An 18,542-nucleotide genomic window follows, 5' to 3' on the forward strand; every position below is an offset into this window, starting at 1 on the left:
ACTTGTATCATGCTTGTAATTTCATTCGACTACAGAGCGAAACAATCTTAATATTAACGTACTTATATGAATTCAGTTGGCTTATCATACTTAAGCACCTAGTAGTAATCGCACTACTACTATCCGGGTAAAGTACAAATCGCTTACCGCAGTGATAACGGCCGCACGGACTTGATATTAGGGCGAACTACACCCAAAGGGGCCGCCTCCGAGATCCGAGTGTGCATTGCACTAACCTTCCTGCCTTGACGCGCCGCGCCTGCCTTGACCCCCAGAGAAATCGATTTACATAAGATTGAAAGCTGCCTCGTAGATTCTTCATGTTAATGAACGCGTGCTGGCGCTGGCATTCCACGTCGTGCAGGGGCCTTCGAGGTCGCCTGGCACTTCCTGTCTGGGGATGTGGAGATGGGGTCCATGTAGGGTTCCGGGGTTGATGATTGATAACAGCTGTAGGACTATCAGCCCATGAAAAACTCTATCTTTGCTTCCCTCCGCCATGTGAACATGCTACCATGTACAGGCTGTTCAGCTAGTTTCAAATTGGGGTAGATGTCTACCACAGTCAAACAGCGGTGTCGAGTGTTCTCCGACTTGCTTTCAAGGACAACGAGCCAAAAGACATATTAGCCTCCTCTCACAGACTGACTCGGGCCACCTCTAGAACGCAAGGCTTGCTGCACATGTGACCTTAGCCCATATATGCCACATAAACATACCGGGTTGTGAACATGGCATAGAGGAAGGCAGCGCAGAGGCAGCGGCTAGCTCGCTTGGCTTCTCATGCCCATTTTCTCATTCCCTCAGAGATGTTGCCATAATCAAGACTACACTGGGGTACGTAGTGCACATCTCTTCTTACTTTACTCGACTGTTTCAAGCAACGGGTTGATAACGGCAGCGAGTTGAGACGCAATCTTCCGGCCTCCCTCCACACTCGGTTCCACCCTCTCGACATAGTCTCCGCCACCTTTCCCATCCAGAGCCTCAAACAAGGCTACTGGAATCACAGAAACCCCGGGGATCTGGACTTTTTGTGTCGCGAGCTCATACATCTTGGTGATGGCAGCCTGGAGCCGGCCAGGCCATCGGTTGTAGCCGAGAGCCCCGAGAGAGACGTCTGCCCAGCTCTTCTGCTTCGCTGCCTGTGCCTCGAGCGGGAAGTAAATCATGCAAACGACTACGGCCCGAGGCTTGTGCTGCTCAACCAGCTTGGCCACATACTTCTCGACCTGCGTCTTGAACATGTTGACAAAGTAGCGAAGGGGCCAGGCTGTTCCCCTCTGGATCCGAGACGTCGGCGTCAGCCACGCGAGCAGCAGCATGTGGCATATCGTGGACAGGTTCGGTCTCATGGCGATGTCATTGGCGCCTACCGATACGATGAGAATGTCTTCGGCTCGGATGTGATCTCTGATGAACTTGTCATGCGCCAAGAGGTCGCTGTCTCGCTCCTGCAACAGAGAGGCTTCGACGGCGAGATTGAGCGCCGTGGCTTGGCTGCCCAGGAAGTGGTTCAGCCAGAAGGCAACATCAGGCTTTGGATGGGGCGGTTTGAGAGCGGCCTTGTATATTTCTGGAACTTCTGCGGGCAAAGGCTCGCCGCCAGGGGAGCTGGATGGCAGCCAATACTTGTTGTCGAGCGAAGAATCGCCCGCCAGATATACAATAGGCTTTGTCGGTCGTTGCGAGATGATTATGTTGTGGAAGGCGCGGATGTCCGAGATGGGATGCCCCTTGTATTCGAAGTAGAACCGCGACGCGTTGATCTTGCTCATTTTCTCCTCTACAGACTGGAGCCAGTTGAACAATGTTGAGGGCAAAGCTTGATCGATCGGCTAGGGCAGTGAACATTGTTACTTGAAATGAAAAATTTTAGGATTCGGCATTGTGTACTGGTCCTAGGGGGTTCTTGAAAATACAGACTCGTGTTGGGCTGAATGCAGGCAGCATTGAGTGCTGGGGCCAACATTGAACATTGAAGGCAAGTCCCAGCTCAAGTACAGGGTATGCAACCATGTACCTACTAAAGTTGGTGCCTAGGCGGCGGGGTTCTCATCGGAGTGATGAGCGCGCACGTGTTGCAAAACCAAGACCAACAACAAAACGTCCACATTGATGATGGTGAAGCATAGTATTGCCGGCTTGCCACAATGTCATCGCTTTCGCGACAACTTCCAATAAGCCGACCCAAGGAAGAACGCCATCGCAGAAGATAAAGTTCGCAAGAAGCGCCTTGCCTTGATCAAGTCCATTGACTGAAGCAATTTGTTGCCTGGCCTCATCTTTATACCATGGCGACGCGTGCAGTACGGCCATCAGCGTACGGTTTCTTTAATGTCTGCTTCTTTGTTCAGTTCGAAGTGGGCTGTCCTGAATCCAATATCTTGGCTTGTCCCTTGGCTTGACGAGAAAAGGACGCCGAGCTAGTCAAGATGTGACGAGTCCCCCCTCACCGCTACAAGTTTGTTGATGGGTTCAGTAGAACTCATTTGCCTCATGCTATCCTGTCTGTGCAGCCATGTTTCCACTAAGATGACAGTCCCAATACCAAACGGTCATGCATTTCTCGAAAGACTCTTCTTGCATGTCGACGAGGAAGTCAACAAAAAACCAGACCAGGAGCTAGATGGACGAGGCATTTCAAAGATCCTCTACGCATCACAGCACTTCAACAAGTATGTCAAGCAGAAGTGGCTTAAAACGACGCCCAGCGAGGGTTCCTTCGTTCTCATGCATGGGGGTATGGCGGCTGTCGTTGCTAATACTCTCTTTGATGATGATTTCCTCAACATTGTTGGAATTATCGACTGGGAATGGAGTCAAGTCCTTTGGGGATCAGTGCTGATTTTGTGATCATGAGAAAGGTCTATAATCAGGAAGTCGGCCACCTCCTCCGCGCCATCAGACAACGTGAAGTGGACCTTGGCGTCCCTCCTGTCATACCCAGAGAATGGGCAGAAACGGAGGACCGGTGCCATGCTGCCATCGCGTTGGCATTGCTTCATCTTGAATTTTCTGTCAACGTCTTTGGGGGCTTCCTTTTCTACGAGCTGATGACGTTGCAGAGAAATTTGCAAGATGACAAAGCCATCTTTCAGCGTTGAGATATTTGTCCCCGTTTGGAAGAGTTTATGAGGAGCTCACCAGATCGACTGGCTTTTGCAGCCAGAAATGGAATGAACAAGAACGGGTTGAGTTTTTTGTGGAAGAGAGGAAATATTTCGACTTGCCAGCGGCCCGCAAAATTGTTCTACCTGATAATGGGACAAAATACGGTTCAAAGAGCAGTTTCGTGCTGTTTCCATGAGCACTGGATCAAAATTTCATATTGTTTCCGTAGCTATAACGGTGGAAATGGAGCACGTGCAAGCCGAGATTGTGTCATTCTCAGACTGGTAGTCTAGCTGGCCAAGCATAGCTGGAACCTGTCATGCAACTTTTCTAGACCCTGACGCGCGACGCGCGGCACGATATCCTCACCAGTCGCCGACAACGACAAAATAATCCAACTGAATCAAGACTTCACAGCTTAAAAACCTTTCCAGATGACAGTTCCGACTTTGCCCCTACTCCCGCTTAATCAGATCGTCGGATTAGATCGTAAAGCTGTCAAATGTCCACTTTTTTGGACTGCCGAACACCTTGATTGGTTCGGGTGCCGATTCGACGACATCACGACAACTGCGGTGTTGCCAGACGCGGCTCTCAGTGACCATGCAAATCTGTCGAATAAGGGCAAAGACTCCCATGCAATTAAGCACCATGGCATACAGAAAGAGGTTGAGTGCCTTGCGGTGTCTAGCTCGCCCGAGATGAAAAGCTTCAGCATCAAGAAGCTCCTAGTGGGCGACAAGCTCCCTTTTAGGAAGAGCTGGTAAGAGCGGCACATGACGACATGGAGACACCAGACAGTTCCAGGCTAAAGCTTCCTTGTACAGTGCAGGCCCTGAGTTTTTCTACGCTGGCCGCCCTGTTCATCGACCCCCGTACGTTCTTTTTTATCCCCGCGGTCGACTCGACGAGCCGAACAACCAGGGCCTGCCATTGACAGGCTATATTCATTACTCGGAGATCAAGAGGCAGCGCCGCAAATATAATCGGCGTCAAAATAGATCTTGCGGCGCCCCAGACTATAAATTTTGGGACAGATTATCGCGCATAACGCCGGTGAAGTGGTCTCAAGACCCATATCTATTCTGCATATTACTCTCGATTGCGCAGCGACAAAGCCGCAGTAAACGCTGGCACCACCAGCGTCTAGAATCACCGTATAGGGTATGCCATCTATGCAATAACTTGGCTATTCCGATTTTCTAATTCAACAAGGCATGTCTTCTGGTGACGAACGAGTCCGACTGCAGATTCATATATCTATTTGAACTCTCCGTTATGTCGGAACACCTCAAAATCTTCGAAAGGCCGGACTTGGCGAGGACTCCTACGATTTGGCCGACCATTAAATGTATTAGCATTCCCTTCGAGCCTTGTTTCAATTTTCAGTCACGCATCCTGGCTGCCTTCGGAGACCAACCAGAAGGATCTCGTCCTGGTGGTATTACTAAACTAGCCACTAATAAACGTGACCACAGCCCAGAAGTTGATGAAAGACTCAGCAAGAGGCCAATGGTTGAACATGATACTGTCACGTTATGACATTCATTGTTAACTAAGCTTGTTTTGCAAAATTGTTAATTGTTCGTTGTTGTGCTGTTGCAGCGCAACGTGACAGGGGATGGGCGCCGTTTGGCCAACCGGCAGTTCACGTCGACGAATTCAACCGGGATAAAAAGATTCAGATTCTACCTGCATACACCCAGGATGGAATTTTACACGCAAAGATCTATCGAGGATCTACTGATAGTGCTGTCTTTAAGGAATTTATTGAAGAGCTACTACCGCTCCTCGGCAAGCTCCCTGCTCCAAAATCTGTCGTTGTGATGGATAACGCGTCCTTCCATCATTCTAAAAGGATCCGGCGAATGTGTGCAGCGGCTGGAGTAAGAATACTGTTCTTACCACCATATTCCCCCGATCTCAATCCCATTGAGGAGTATTTTGCTGAGCTGAAGAGATTCATCAAAAAGCAATGGTTCAAGGAGAATGATCATACTCAGCCGTTTGATACCTTTTTACGCTGGTGCGTTTACCAGGTTGGAGAGCGACGTGAGAGTGCAGACGGTCACTTTCGCCACTCTGGGATCACTATTAGATTTCACAATAGGTAGAATACGCACAAAACAGCAAATAGTCAAGGTTTTAGTCCATCTTCATCAAAATAATAGACTACAAATGCCATGGCCTCCATTACTTCAATGTTTTCAATCCTAGATACAAGCATTAAGTCACAATGTATTTGTCGGATAATGCCCCTGGAGACTGAAGTCGCAGAGCTTGGTGTAATTGTAATGGCTGGATGTCATAGCGTCGGCTATCATGACCAAACTTGGCCGAAAGTTAAATTCGGACGAAAGGGAGTTTTTTGGTAGTAATAATTTCGGTCTCGACAGTAAGGTGGGAGATTTTAGTATGTATTGGATGTCAAGTAACTACGAAGTCCTGTAATTGGTTGGGCCGTATGAATAGAAAAGCCAAGGCGTCTGTCGGAAACGGGCTAGGAGCAAGTGTTGATCCGGGCAGAAAGACAAACCAGTTGACGTCTATTGTTTGCAACAGTCAGATGACTGATGTACATCGAGGCCGACACCCGGACCACCATTATACTTAGGCAGATGCCCTAGAATAGAGCCATGGCCTCTACAAAATAACGATACTATTAGTAAACAAAAAAAAAAGTTGACAGCCATTCGTCTCCCGCAGCACTCGAGCCAAGGTGGAGGGAGACGCACGAGACGAGGCAGGCAACCCGAGGGAACGCCTCGGTCAAGACGGCTGTCTGTGCGGTAATCAAGGGGCTGCGGGGGATGCAGAGGCCAATCTCCGATCCGGCCCACCACCCTCAAACGAGAGTTATGAGACAATAGAATATCCCATTCCGGAGAGGCCGCAGGCGGCAGGACCAGGCCGAGAACTTTGGGAGGAGACGCGGAGTCGGGGCCCGACGGAGGCGAATGGATGCCATCTGGCGTCGACTGCGTCCGGGATCGGGCTTCGGAATCAGGCGTCGGTACTTGGGAGCATTGGGGAACATTGAACCACGGGAGGCTAGCCGCTTCGGGAACGGAATGCTCGCATAGCCCGCGTAGTAGTACACTTATCTTGGTCCATCTTGATATGTATGAAGCTGAACTTGGGGCGGATGTTCTGCTTGCTCCCGCGTGCCCCAACCCACGGAGCAAGGCGGCCCATAGTGTAACTTGGGAGTGCGATTGGGCTGAATTGGGCGTTGGTTTTGTGATTTTTTTTTTCCGGATCTTTCTGCGTCAAGATGGTTGTCACACTTGACGGACGGCGCACCAAGGCAACTATGCATCTGTGAATGACGTGCGCACCGGCCAAGGGACCTACGTAGTGCTACAATCTAGAGTCCAAGAAGTGTGTACAGTGGCGCTGTAGTATATGTATGCCGTGAGTGGGGGTCCAAGGGCAGCGCGGGCAAAAAAAAAGGGACAATATGCAGAGCAAGTATGGAGCATATAGTATATAGTATATACTAGTACGCAAGCACATGCAAGTAAGTATATACCTGGGCACTTCCCCCTTGGACAGCCCGAAAAACGAACCAAAGCGGCCACATAGGCTCCCATTGTCGTCAGAGCGAGCATCCAGCCCATCCCTCCTGCCCCGTCTATTTCCGTGACCAGCACCTGCCCGCCCAGCATGATCGGACGGCTGGCCGCGTTTTGGCACGGCTGCCCTGCCGGACTCAAGGAGGCGTACACCAGCTTCGCGGTGCAGAGTCTCATCGCGCTCGCATACTCGCTGAACCGTTACATCGGGCACGCGGCCTCCCGGCCGGGAATACGGAGGTTCGTCCCCTGGGCCGTGTTGAACCTGACGGCCACGTTTGTCGTGCACCTCGCCTGCCTGCGCGCGCTGTCGCCCGACTACCGCAGGAGCATCTCCGTGACGGGCTTCCCGACGGCGCGCGGCTTCGTGCTCGAGGTGCTCGGCTCGCTGCTCGTCTTCGAGGTCCTCTTCTACTACATCCACCGCCTGATGCACACGCGCCTCTTCTACCGCCCCGTCCACGCCATGCACCACCGCATGACGGACAAGGTCTGCCTCGGCGCCTTCTACGTCCACCCGGTGGAGTTTCTCATGGTCGGCTTCGGCGCCTTCATGGGCGCCGTCGCCCTGACGCGCACGCACTTCCCGACCATGCTGTTCCTCGGCGTCGTCGCCGAGCTGGCCGGCCTGTACTTCCACGAGCTGGGCGAGGTGTCCGGCGTCATGAGCCACGAGAGCCATCACGTCCGGGGTGCCAAGAACTTCGGCTCCATTGGCTTGATGGACATGCTGCACGGAACCTTTATGAAGACTTGTAGGTGGTTTTTTGCTCCGTGTGAATATGGTACATGGCCGAGTGCTGACGTGGTGTTTTCAGAGATTGCTTGTTCCTGCATGTGCGATGAAGGTGAAGGTGCGGTGGCTAGGAGACGAGATGAATATATACCGTGTTCTATATTTACGTGCGTGCCCAAACCTGCAACAACGTCAAGTGATGTAACACTGCATGCCCGCGTTGGGATCCATGTCATGTCTCACGTCTTCTTCTCGTTGCACGACCAACACGCATGTTGGCATCTCGACCGAGGGCCTGCATTCGGTCTGTGCTTCCATGTCGCTTCCATGTCCCCAACCCAGTGCCGACTTCCCCTTTGGCGCCACGCCACACCCGCGCTTTCCCAATTTGCGGGGTGGCATTTGACTTTTGAGCAACAGTCGCACTGCACTTGCCAAATTGCTTGCCTGCCACCTTCCAAATCGGTCCAGTGTTTGTTCCAGTCGTCAGACGTGAGAGCATCGTCCTCTCTTTTATCGGTCTGCCCAAGATTTGAACGACTGTCGTTTTCAAGACGTGCCAGGGATTCAGCTACTCGTGTAGTGTTCGGCGCATGAGCTTGAGAGCTCGATTAGGCTTCCGCTAGCCGTTGGCGAGTCAGTGGCCTGATATAACGACGTCAGTGACGATGCCCATGGATGGCGACTCTCAAACTGGACACGTTGATTGTTTCTATCAAGGCAAGATGATTCAGTTTCGCAAGGTCTACGTGAGCAAGAATCTCAGCCGGTTTGGACTGCATGTTTGCGAGTTAGTAAGGAACACGGACGGATGCTTTCTTTTTGACGATGCGCTACGTCGACGTTGTGTAGCGAATGGACAGTGGATGGGAGCCTTGTTATTCCTCTGGTGCCCTTATTCCATTCAATGTTCCGTTCTCACCATTTATAACGAGCTAATACCATTTCATCTACAGCCCACCAGCGTCCGGAATCGACTGTCAATATCACTGCGTACGGAGCACAACTCCACACATTGCTCGTCTACGCGTCGAGTCAAGACCCCGGCACATAAAACCCTTGGCATGTGCTTGAATAACGTAATCAAATTAGCCTGTCGTGAACTGAGTCACTGCTCACAATCAATCAATACGGACTTTGCAGCAAATTCAGACACCCCGACCCTTGTACGTTTATTAAGCATGGGTGGCCTAACAAGAAAGTGAGTAGCCATGCCAGAGCACCGCAACAGACTAGGCGACACTCCATGATAACTTGAATCGATAGGATGGCTTATGTTAAAAAATAAAGTACTTCTCTTGCCCTACACGCGAGTCATAGAAGGCGCGTCTCTCTCTCCCCCACTTACATGGCTCGTGTATCCAACCCTCCCAGACTCGGCGCCTCGTACGGAGTACAATCGTCGCAGTCTACCACGTTGAGTCATAGCTGGCGACAAGAGGCCAAGTTTTGCCAGACAGATAGGATTGTGTGTGGAGCTGCTTTCGTCCCAGTGTTGGGTCGGGCATAATACAGGAATTAATACGGATGGAATAGACCCGTATTCGGCGTTATATGTGCGCGTCAATACGAGTCGACTGCGTGTTGCATTCCCCAAGGGCGCAGCAATATGGGATATCAGCAATCCTTCACGTATCCTCTGAATCCTTCCCCCCCTGGCGTTTCGCCATCATACGACGCGCGCCCTTTAACCAGAGCCTTGCCCATCCCAAGACCCGCATTGCTCGACTCTGAGGCTATCGATGCTTCGCTTCCGCGGAATTAATCGCGGCATTATGCCAAATGCCGTTCTGAATCGCGCTTTGCCCGGTGCGCATGAAGCCTGGCTTTTAAGAGACTGGGTTGGGCTGGCCCGTGGCAAATTTGCACTCTACTCTTCAATGCTGGCTGTTTCTGTTCCATTCTCCAACCACTCGTTCGCGGCAAAGCAAGGCAATGGCCGCTGCAATACGATTTCGCTGAAAGAAGTGAGGCTTGCTGATCCATACGCTTGGCACTGAGACTGGCTTGTCGTGCCATCCCGGCCCGTCGTCAAGATGCGAGTAAGCCCCGAGCATTTCTTCCGAGTCCTTGCTCCCGCAGCCGTACTTTTATTGCTCAGCCTTGCCCTGTTGAAATCGTCCGTTCCGGTTCAATGGCCTTCTACGCCGGCCAATCTGTCAGCTTTGGAAGAGCAGCGACGGCCCTCCGGCCAGTTCGCTGGAGCGTCGAGACGGGACGCCGGGAACGGCACCTTGGGTTTCAGCGGCATCTACTTCATCAACATGAAGAAGCGGTATGATCGCCTCGACGCCCTCGCGCTGCAATGTTTCCTGTCTGGCGTAGAGGTCAAGGAGGTTCCCGCCGTAGAACCCGACATGATGAGCGACGCAGGCATGCCGCCGAGCAAATCGCCAAGCTCGGTAAAGGTAGGCGAGAGGGGAGCCTGGAGGGCGCATGCAAACGTAAGTCAAGGAAACTATACTACAAGGCGTCGAATTAATACTTTTGGCAGATTTGGTCAACCGTGCTGAGGAATAACCTCCCGCCCGTCATCATCCTCGAATCCGACGCAACCTGGGACGTCAACATCCGCAGCATCATGCTCAACATGAACAAGCACTTTCACAAATTTCTCACAAACATCAACTCAACCAGGCTGCACAACCCGCGCTGGAGAGACGACGCGGGCGAATCCGTCCGCAGGACCGAGGCGGCAGACGATACATGGCAGAGCGACCACTGGGACATCCTCAGTCTCGGGCATTGCCACGACAGCGCGGCAAACAGGAACATCAGCCTGATTTACGACGACCCGTACGTGCCGCCGGGCAAGGAGTTTGGCGACACGGTCCTCGGCCGGCAGAGGGTGATCCGGAAAGCAGGCGGCATCGTCTGCACGACCGGGTATGCCGTCAGCCAGACGGGCGCGGCGAAGCTGCTGGTTAAGACGGCCCAGAACCTCGACGCCCCCTTGGACCTGATTGTCAGGAGCATGGTGGAGGACGGGGAGCTCGTGGCGTACAGCGTGATGCCGCCCATCATGGCGCAGTGGCAGTACGTGGACGGCATCGGCATGGACGAGCGCGGCGCCAACAGCGACATCCAGGGGGCGCAGGAGGACGAGGATAAGGACGAGGGCGAGGAGAAGAAGGACTCGTGGGAGGAGGTGGACAGGTCGGGTAGTGTGTGGACGACCAAGCCTTACCATGAGGACGTGGCCTTTCAGGACATGGCTCTCGAGGTTGCGTGGCGGAGGATTTTTGGGCGCAACAACGAGGGCGAGTGACGCGTGGCTTCTGTGTCTGGACGACAAGCTTGGTCTTTTTGAAATTCGCAATTTATACCGTTTGCTTGTAATATCTTGGGCCTCGTCGTCGCCGGCGTGGACGCTCGCTAGGTTACAGCGAGTTATTGTGGACTCATCGATCGACGATTCTTCACGACCTCGTCGGAAGATACCCTTTTTTAAGACTCATCCTGCTCCGCCTTGCCGGGGTGGGGGTATACTACATCCTTTGATTTCTGGGCAGCGGGCAGAGACGTGCCGTCTACAATATAACCAAAACTTGCCGGTCTTGGTCAATGATACATGGAAGAATATGATGGAGTTACATATCATAAATGCCCTTGAAATAGACTTCCACCTATGTATATAATAAATAATCTAAATAGAGTTATTACAAACATGATCGAGAGGTGGACCATCTTATGCCGCCCGGCCAAGCTGTTTGTATCACTGCTGAGTAGTTAGTCGGTATCTATTGGATTCTAATACAAGAAAGCCGAGCTTGTCCAAAGCCGCGTTTGTGATTTTACACTGGGAAGGTCAGCGATGAGCAAATCGAGCCAACGCAGAAGATTAAATCACCTGCATGCAGTATCGACTGGCGCAACTTGGCTCGGTGCTCCTCCGAAAGAATGTTTCGACCACCAAGATCGTACAACATATTGCCTTTGATACAAACATTCCATCAATAGCCAAGGCATTCCTACGGGTTTTTATATATGTATGTATGCATATGCCCTTTGCGGGGACATCGGTGGACTGCGGAATCAACTTCATGGTTACAACTTCGCTTTCCATTGCGAATTGCTTCTCGCTTGTCCACCAGCCAGAGTCGAGTCGTGTGGTTATACGTATGATGATATTTGTTTGTCGTTGTGCTGCCCTTTCCAACGGAGGACAAAGAGCGTTCTCTGTCCCCGCGAGCTGGTGAAATTTGAAGCGCATCGATTGACTCATCCGATGCCGCCAGGTTCTCGTGATCAACCTACGTTTGAGACGTGATGGCTCGCGAGCCTGGACCCGAGGGGGAGGAAGAGGTATTGGATAAAGCCATTTAAATTGAGCGGTGTGAACAAGGTAGGTACCAAGAGTAATTGCTTGGCTGGAGGTTTTACCAAAATATGGGACAGTCTACAGCAGGACAGAAACTAGGACTTCCGTAGTCATATCGCCAAGTTTCTGTGAGAAAGGCATTGACAAGATTCTTGGAGAGAGGGATGTCGATATCATACTTGGACTTGGCCACAGTTCATATTCAGGTCGATGACGACGAACATGTAGTCATGTTATTGCCTCGTTGCTACCTATAGTAAAATGGAATGATATGGGCGCACTTTTGAATCCAACTACAGGCTCAAAGGGGTACAAGCAAAGATGGGCAGACAAGCAAGTAACAATTACCAACACAAATCACGAATCGTCCGTAATATGAGATAGAGTATGATTCCAAAATCCCCATCTTGCACAGAGTTCTTCTACTCCCAAAAATCCCTAATTAATTAGCAGTGTGCATTGCAGCTAAAATTTCCGCACATAGCAATTCCGTCGAACCCGTCCCCATCACTTGATCTCCGCCGGAAACGACTTGCAAATTAACGTCTCTCCCTTTTCATCAAACAACTGCAGTGTTACTTCAGTTTTGATCTTGGGGTAGGAACTCTCTACAGAGACTTCGCCTCTCAACGTCTGCGGCAACCCAGCTTTCCCCGGGCATTTCAGTCCCCAGTGGCTGCATGCCTCGGGAAACTTCATTGGAAAATCAATGTTGATCACACCTACCGAGGCAGCCAGCTTTATTGTTGCTTCTTGGAAGGAGCTCCGAGGGGTGAAGGTTGCCTCTATAGAGGCATTCTGGCCCGATGGAAAGCGGCAGACGGAGACGGCGTCGGGGCATCCTCCGATTTTGATGTTTATGTTTTTGGCTGTGCTTCCTGTCATTGTATTCCGGTTAGATATCAAATGGCGAGAAATGCATGTACTTTGAAGACGATGCGTGATACGTACCGCAGTCCTTGAATATAACGGCATTTACAGCGCTGAGGACGCCTAGTAAAAGGAACAGCAGGGAGCCTTGCATGTTGCAGACCAAGGTTTCGAGATATTTGGACAGGTTTAGGCTTTTGTATTGTGGAGGACAGTCAAGATGGGCAAGACGAGAAGAATCATGTTTCGAATTGAGAGAGGCAGGCACTATTAATATATATTCGACAGGTTCTGTCTGGAGGCTTTGGGAGACGGACGTGGTACCAATTGTGTTGCAAACTGCGCGGTGATGGATGTTCGAGTTTGCAATCCAAATCAGTCGAGAGCACGGCGGCACAATGGCAACCGGTGCTCACATAGAATGTAACTCTTTTTCATCTTGCCCCCCCCACCCGTTTATACCCCTTGCTCAGTCCTCTCGGTGGCATGATATCTTTGTATGTCGAGCGCGTTGAATCGCTGACTTGTCTGCGAAGCATCCTTTTCGCACGGTAATTGGCGGTACACAGTAATTCCGTATCCCATCAGCACTACCGAGTACAGGTCACACTGTCACAAACCCTCGGTGCTAGGATTGTGGCCGCGCTTTGCAAGCCCGTTGGGCATGGTGGATTGAGCAACGCTATGAAGTACTTGGCCCAGCGCAGTACATATATGCCGAAAGCAAGTTGTCTTGGGCTGGGCTGGCCAAAGCCAAGTTTTGCGACCATCGAAGGAGGTACAAGAAGATTGAAACAAACATTGAATAATGACATGGAAGAATCCCCACATCGGTGGTGCTGGGATCTAGGCTCTACGGTAGGCTCCAACTCCAACGTCCAAATGTCAAGTCGGTCCTTTCCTTCCTTCCTGATGGAGCCACGCACTTGAGGCTTAGTCTCGCTGGCTAGGCAGGCCCGGGCTAGGCAGGCCTGCACATGTCGGCACGGTGCATGGGGGCTTTTTTGACAGCACAGCCCTACAATACGCCCCGTATTTTGCTGAGCCGCCAACATTGAAGTCTAAAATGATAGCACCACGAGCGCCGCCATCAAGAATGCTCCACGCCGTTGCAGGCCAACGCTGCAGTGAGGACAAAGGACGAAACGAAAAACAGCCTGATCGGGCACGATGGTGGCATGTCGAGCTTGCCGCGTTGGGCTTGGCGATGACAGCCGGCCCTTTGGCAGCTGACGTTGGTCCACAAGGCTGCCTCCTTCCCTTCAATGTTCTCGCTTCGAACAAGGCCAACTGGTGTAACCAGCTGAAAAAGCAACCTGTCCCCCCAAAATCTTCCATCGAGCAATCCTCTCACCTCTGCATCAATATTTACGCGACTTCCACCAGTCGAGCGACGGAGACACAATTCGTCCTTGACACATGATGGATTCACAACAGCAGCGGCAGCAGCAGGCCAATGTTGCTCCCGCGCAACCACAGCAAGCCTACCATCCCGTCACAAACGACAGCATCCAGCCCGTTCAGCAGCCGAATACCGGTCACGCTCTGCCTCCAAGCTACAATCAGGCAAACCAGGCAAACCAGGCAAAAAATGCGCCCGCGAACCAGCCGCCCCAGCCAGCAAACATGGCCGTCACTCCTTTACACCAGCTGGGCAACCAGCCGGAGTGGATTGATTGTCCTTTCTGTCACCAGCGAACGAGGACTACCGTGCAGCGAGAAGGCACTTCTATGCAAATGTATGTTGCGCGCTCCATCTACCAGCCTTGCCCTACCGAATAGTGCTAATGCCGTTCTCGCACAGAATTGTCGGTGCCCTCCTCTGTATCTTCTGTATTTGCCTCACCTGCCTGCCCTGCCTCGCCGGCTGGTTCGAAGATACCCAGTACCATTGCTCCCAGTGCAGGAACATGGTTGCCATCCGCCGACACGATGGTCCAATCGAGGTCTTTGGTCCCACGATGCCCGTCTACTCCCAGTACAGCGGCAACCAGGCTCCCATGAATGCCCAACAGCAGCAGCCTCCACAACAGCACCAGGAGCAGTATCCCATGCATGTGCTTCAGCCACAGGTTCAGCAGCAACAGCAGCCTGTCACGCAGCCTGACGCCAAGAACTAAGCTCTCTCGCCAAATGGGAAACCAAAAGTGCTACATGTATGGAATTTTCATTCCTTTTCGGTATTGTGTCACCTTTTTTGTTTTGTGCTTGATGGGACAAACTAGACTCTGATATTGTTGTTAATGGTCGAGATGACGTTGGAGTTGCGGGAAGGGGGGGCCGTGGGTCGTTTGCCAGACACGGCGGGTTTGCTTTCGCCACCTACTTTTACTTTCCTATATTTGAGATACCAAATGAATTCTTACCTTTGTCCTACATATACAGTCGCGTTGCTTGTTGCGATCAAAGACTGTATCCGACTGGGTAGTTGCAGTTACAGACAAACGCCTCGACTACACTCGAGTAATAACCAAGAAGGGCCCATCATTCGCACAGCAGGAAACCTAATGGCTTGGTCAAAGACTCGAGTACACACTTCCATCGAGCTCTGGTAAAGCTAGCACTTTCGGATTCGGGGTAGCATTGGCATGCCATATCCTCCAACCCAGCCACCCCAGGCTTGACACAAACTCGAGCATCCGACGGAGTACACGACCAATTGACCAACTAGCACAACCGCTTCGATAAAACCTTCCAACCGCACCGTCGCTGTCTCCATCGGATTTGTGGCTCTTCCGCGCGGGGTCACTTGCCAGAGCTATGCGATTGCCACACGATGAAACTTTATTTCCATGGCTGGCACCACGCCACACATTGCCGAGCAATCAGCTCACATATGTACCAATAAGTGCGTCATCTCGCATCAAATCGAACCTGTTTCCAACTATGCGAGCCCTGGGGGCTGGCCAGTATTGAGCTGGCAGTTCCGACACAGCCGATAGCTATTGAAGCTTGACAAGCTCTATATAGAGGATGCGCATCCCTCGACCTGAATGAAGCCTTTGGTTCCCCCAATTGCTTCTTCTTTGGGTGTAAATCGGCCGAGGACAACGAAGCTTTTTCTAGCCAATTACTAGTCTCCTGAGAGAAAATTGTCACATCCCAGCCTCACCGTGAACTTGCACGCGAATCAACCTCATAATGGCACCAGCTGTGAAAGCAGGAATGAAGCGTCGCCATGTCGAGGACGTAGAGCCCGCGGAGGACTTTACCAACGTGTACGGATCGCACTATGCTACGCAGGACATGCCATGCGACGATATACCTGATGATTCAATGCCGCCAGAGGTTGCGTACCGCATGATCAAGGACGAGCTCAGTCTGGACAATAACCCGAAGCTCAAGTAAGTCACGCACGACCCAACTGCAGAATCGAAAAATGAGCTACACGATTCCACTCAATCCTCATGACAGAAACTAACTCGACTTTCTGCGACAGCCTTGCTTCCTTCGTGTCAACTTACATGGTAAAGCCACCAAGCCCGCATCACCAAACCCGCCGGCTAACAACCACCGCTCTCCTACGCAGGAAAAAGAAGCAGAAGATCTCATGCTAGAAGCCATGTCCAAGAACTTTATCGACTTTGAAGAATACCCGCAGACGGCAGAAATCCACCACCGCTGCGCTAACATGATTGCTAACCTCTTCCACGCGCCCAAGGACATTGGTATCGGATCAAGTTCCGTAGGTTCTAGCGAGGCTATCATGCTGGCTGTGTTGGCGATGAAGCGTCGCTGGAAGCAGCAGCGTCAGCAGCAAGGTAAGCCCGCTGATAACCCCAACATCGTCATGTCCTCTGCCGTGCAGGTGTGCTGGGAAAAGGCGGCGCGTTACTTTGAGATTGAGGAGAAGTACGTGAATTGTACGAGGACCAGGTTCGTGATTGACCCTAAGGAGGCGGTCGAGCTTTGTGACGAGAATACCATTGGTATTGTGGCAATCCTGGGGACTACTTATACCGGTGCCTATGAGGACGTCAAGGCCATCAGCGACCTGCTGGTGGAGAAGAAGTCTGATGTGCCGATTCACGTTGATGCCGCGAGCGGCGGGTTTGTGGCGCCGTTTGTTGTTCCGGATCTCGAATGGGATTTCAGAGTTGAACGTGTTGTTTCTATTAATGTTTCTGGACACAAGGTGAGCTAAACCCCCCCTTTATTCCCTCCCCAGTACCCTTCTACCGGAAACACCAATTCTGACTCTTATATCCCAGTATGGTCTCGTATACCCCGGCGTGGGCTGGGTGGTCTGGCGCTCGTCCGAATACCTCCCCAAAGACCTGATTTTCAACATCAACTACCTCGGCGCCGAGCAAACTTCCTTCACGCTCAACTTCTCCAAGGGCGCGTCCCAAGTCATTGGGCAATACTATCAACTCATCCGACTCGGTAAAGCCGGCTACCGTCACATCATGTGTAACCTCACCAAGACGGCGGACTACCTCACCGACGAGCTCCGCAAGCTTGGATTCGTCATCATGTCTGAAGGACACGGCAAGAGCCTGCCGCTCGTGGCCTTCCGCTTCGCCGGCAAAGAGGAGGGGGAGACGGAGGAAAAGGAGTTTGATGAGTTCGCCTTGGCGCACTACCTGCGCTCCAGGGGCTGGGTCATCCCGGCGTACACAATGGCCCCCGAGACGGGGCAAATGAAGATGATGAGAATCGTTGTGAGGGAGGATTTCTCAAGGAGCAGGTGCGAGTTGCTGATCAAGGATATCAAGCTGTGCAGTCAGCTTCTGGAGAAGGACAGCGAGCAGCTCATCATGAGGCTGAAGCAGCACATAGGACAGCACACTAGTGGCTCGGGGAAGATCAGGGATCCAATGGGTGCGGCCAAGGCCGTTTTCAAGGTATGTTGCGTGCTTGGGCAGACGTTGAATGTTGATGCTAATGACGCTTAGAATGAAAGTCACTCGCTCCAGGGCAAGACTGGCAAGAGTCACGCGGTGTGCTGATGGATTCATTTGTGCATCTCGGTTTACGAGTGCCTTGGTTGTGTTGCTTTGTTCAGTCGTCGTTGTCGTTGCAGTTTTGTTCCTTGTACATACCTAATAACAGTGTTTGTTCCCTCTCCACGCCCATTCATGCAGCCCGTGTACACCTCACGTACTTGACAACTCGAAACGGTATTGACTGCCGCCTTTGCTCATCTGGTTTCACATCTTCACAAACGACTCCTTTTTTTGCCTTTCATTGCACTGGAGACGTATTCACACGCTTTCCATGGCAACTATTCTACCCAGGATCAACTCTAGGATTCAAGCCGAACACATGCCTGGATTCAACTCTTTGGAAGTCCAACGCGAATAAGACCAGAACAGAGCTTCCGCCGCCTCCCTCGCAGAGCTATATAAACCCCGGCTGTTGCGCGGTAGGGCTCCCTCCTTCTGTTTCCCCCATCGCGATACTCATCGACTTCTCACGCGATCATTTGCAAATACTTCTCGACTACGATCTTCAAAATCTGCAAAAATCAAAACAACTGGGGAGCACGCCATTCTCTCCTTCCTCGAAAATGTGCACAACTCACATTTGCCAGCGGCAGTGTGTTCGATGCGAGGGATGGGGCGAACGCGATGTGATGTTCCATTGCAAAGATGCCCTAAAAAAGGCCAAGGACGAAAACAAACCCCCAACGCATGAAGGTTGTCCTCAGTGGATAAAGTTTGGCAAGAAATTTGAGTGTGGTGGTATGGTGTGCAAGGGTTGCGAGAACAAATCCCCGCCTGGACTGACTAAGAGGAGCGATGCCCCCGACGAGGAGAAAGGAAAAGAGGTTGAGGACGAGGACGAGGATGAGGATGAGGATGAGGATGAGGGTGAGGGTGAGGGTGAGGATGAGGATTGCGAACAACCTAAGCTTGTCGGTTTTTTGGAGCATTATCGGGATTACTTGGCTGCCAAGGCTGCCGAGGACAAAGAGAATTAA

The 18,542-nt window shown here is 51.8% G+C and overlaps 9 protein-coding genes across 9 annotated transcripts; 7 read left to right on the forward strand and 2 right to left on the reverse strand.

Moving 5' to 3' along the window:
- Positions 1-863: 863 nt before the first annotated feature.
- Positions 864-1,778, reverse strand: G6M90_00g090410 (uncharacterized protein; the record flags this gene model as incomplete). The annotated part of the gene is made up of 1 exon (XM_014686214.1): positions 864-1,778. One exon carries the CDS (start codon positions 1,776-1,778, stop codon positions 864-866), a length of 915 nt encoding a protein of 304 aa, XP_014541700.1.
- A 757-nt stretch (positions 1,779-2,535) lies between these two features.
- G6M90_00g090420 (uncharacterized protein) lies at positions 2,536-3,107 on the forward strand (the record flags this gene model as incomplete). The annotated part of the gene is made up of 2 exons (XM_014686215.2): positions 2,536-2,796; positions 2,868-3,107. The coding sequence occupies 2 exons, from the start codon at positions 2,536-2,538 to the stop codon at positions 3,105-3,107; spliced, it is 501 nt and encodes a 166-aa protein (XP_014541701.2).
- A 1,285-nt stretch (positions 3,108-4,392) lies between these two features.
- G6M90_00g090430 (uncharacterized protein) lies at positions 4,393-5,228 on the forward strand (the record flags this gene model as incomplete). The annotated part of the gene is made up of 2 exons (XM_066131372.1): positions 4,393-4,649; positions 4,733-5,228. 2 exons carry the CDS (start codon positions 4,393-4,395, stop codon positions 5,226-5,228), a joined length of 753 nt encoding a protein of 250 aa, XP_065987523.1.
- A 1,552-nt stretch (positions 5,229-6,780) lies between these two features.
- Positions 6,781-7,535, forward strand: FAXDC2_3 (Fatty acid hydroxylase domain-containing protein 2; the record flags this gene model as incomplete). The annotated part of the gene is made up of 2 exons (XM_066131373.1): positions 6,781-7,444; positions 7,510-7,535. The coding sequence occupies 2 exons, from the start codon at positions 6,781-6,783 to the stop codon at positions 7,533-7,535; spliced, it is 690 nt and encodes a 229-aa protein (XP_065987392.1).
- Positions 7,536-9,461: 1,926 nt separating this feature from the next.
- On the forward strand, positions 9,462-10,693 carry G6M90_00g090450 (uncharacterized protein; the record flags this gene model as incomplete). The annotated part of the gene is made up of 2 exons (XM_014686217.1): positions 9,462-9,869; positions 9,920-10,693. 2 exons carry the CDS (start codon positions 9,462-9,464, stop codon positions 10,691-10,693), a joined length of 1,182 nt encoding a protein of 393 aa, XP_014541703.1.
- Positions 10,694-12,253: 1,560 nt separating this feature from the next.
- On the reverse strand, positions 12,254-12,770 carry ESR16 (Ecdysteroid-regulated protein; the record flags this gene model as incomplete). Its single annotated transcript, XM_066131374.1, has 2 exons — positions 12,254-12,624; positions 12,698-12,770. The coding sequence occupies 2 exons, from the start codon at positions 12,768-12,770 to the stop codon at positions 12,254-12,256; spliced, it is 444 nt and encodes a 147-aa protein (XP_065987405.1).
- A 1,268-nt stretch (positions 12,771-14,038) lies between these two features.
- On the forward strand, positions 14,039-14,736 carry G6M90_00g090470 (uncharacterized protein; the record flags this gene model as incomplete). The annotated part of the gene is made up of 2 exons (XM_014686218.1): positions 14,039-14,355; positions 14,421-14,736. The coding sequence occupies 2 exons, from the start codon at positions 14,039-14,041 to the stop codon at positions 14,734-14,736; spliced, it is 633 nt and encodes a 210-aa protein (XP_014541704.1).
- Positions 14,737-15,757: 1,021 nt separating this feature from the next.
- GAD_1 (Glutamate decarboxylase) lies at positions 15,758-17,568 on the forward strand (the record flags this gene model as incomplete). The annotated part of the gene is made up of 5 exons (XM_014686220.2): positions 15,758-15,960; positions 16,056-16,083; positions 16,146-16,751; positions 16,828-17,463; positions 17,515-17,568. The coding sequence occupies 5 exons, from the start codon at positions 15,758-15,760 to the stop codon at positions 17,566-17,568; spliced, it is 1,527 nt and encodes a 508-aa protein (XP_014541706.2).
- Positions 17,569-18,128: 560 nt separating this feature from the next.
- G6M90_00g090490 (uncharacterized protein) lies at positions 18,129-18,542 on the forward strand (the record flags this gene model as incomplete). The annotated part of the gene is made up of 1 exon (XM_014686221.1): positions 18,129-18,542. One exon carries the CDS (start codon positions 18,129-18,131, stop codon positions 18,540-18,542), a length of 414 nt encoding a protein of 137 aa, XP_014541707.1.

The sequence above is a fragment of the Metarhizium brunneum genome, chromosome 5, assembly GCF_013426205.1.
Source record: "Metarhizium brunneum chromosome 5, complete sequence".
NCBI lineage: Eukaryota > Fungi > Ascomycota > Sordariomycetes > Hypocreales > Clavicipitaceae > Metarhizium > Metarhizium brunneum.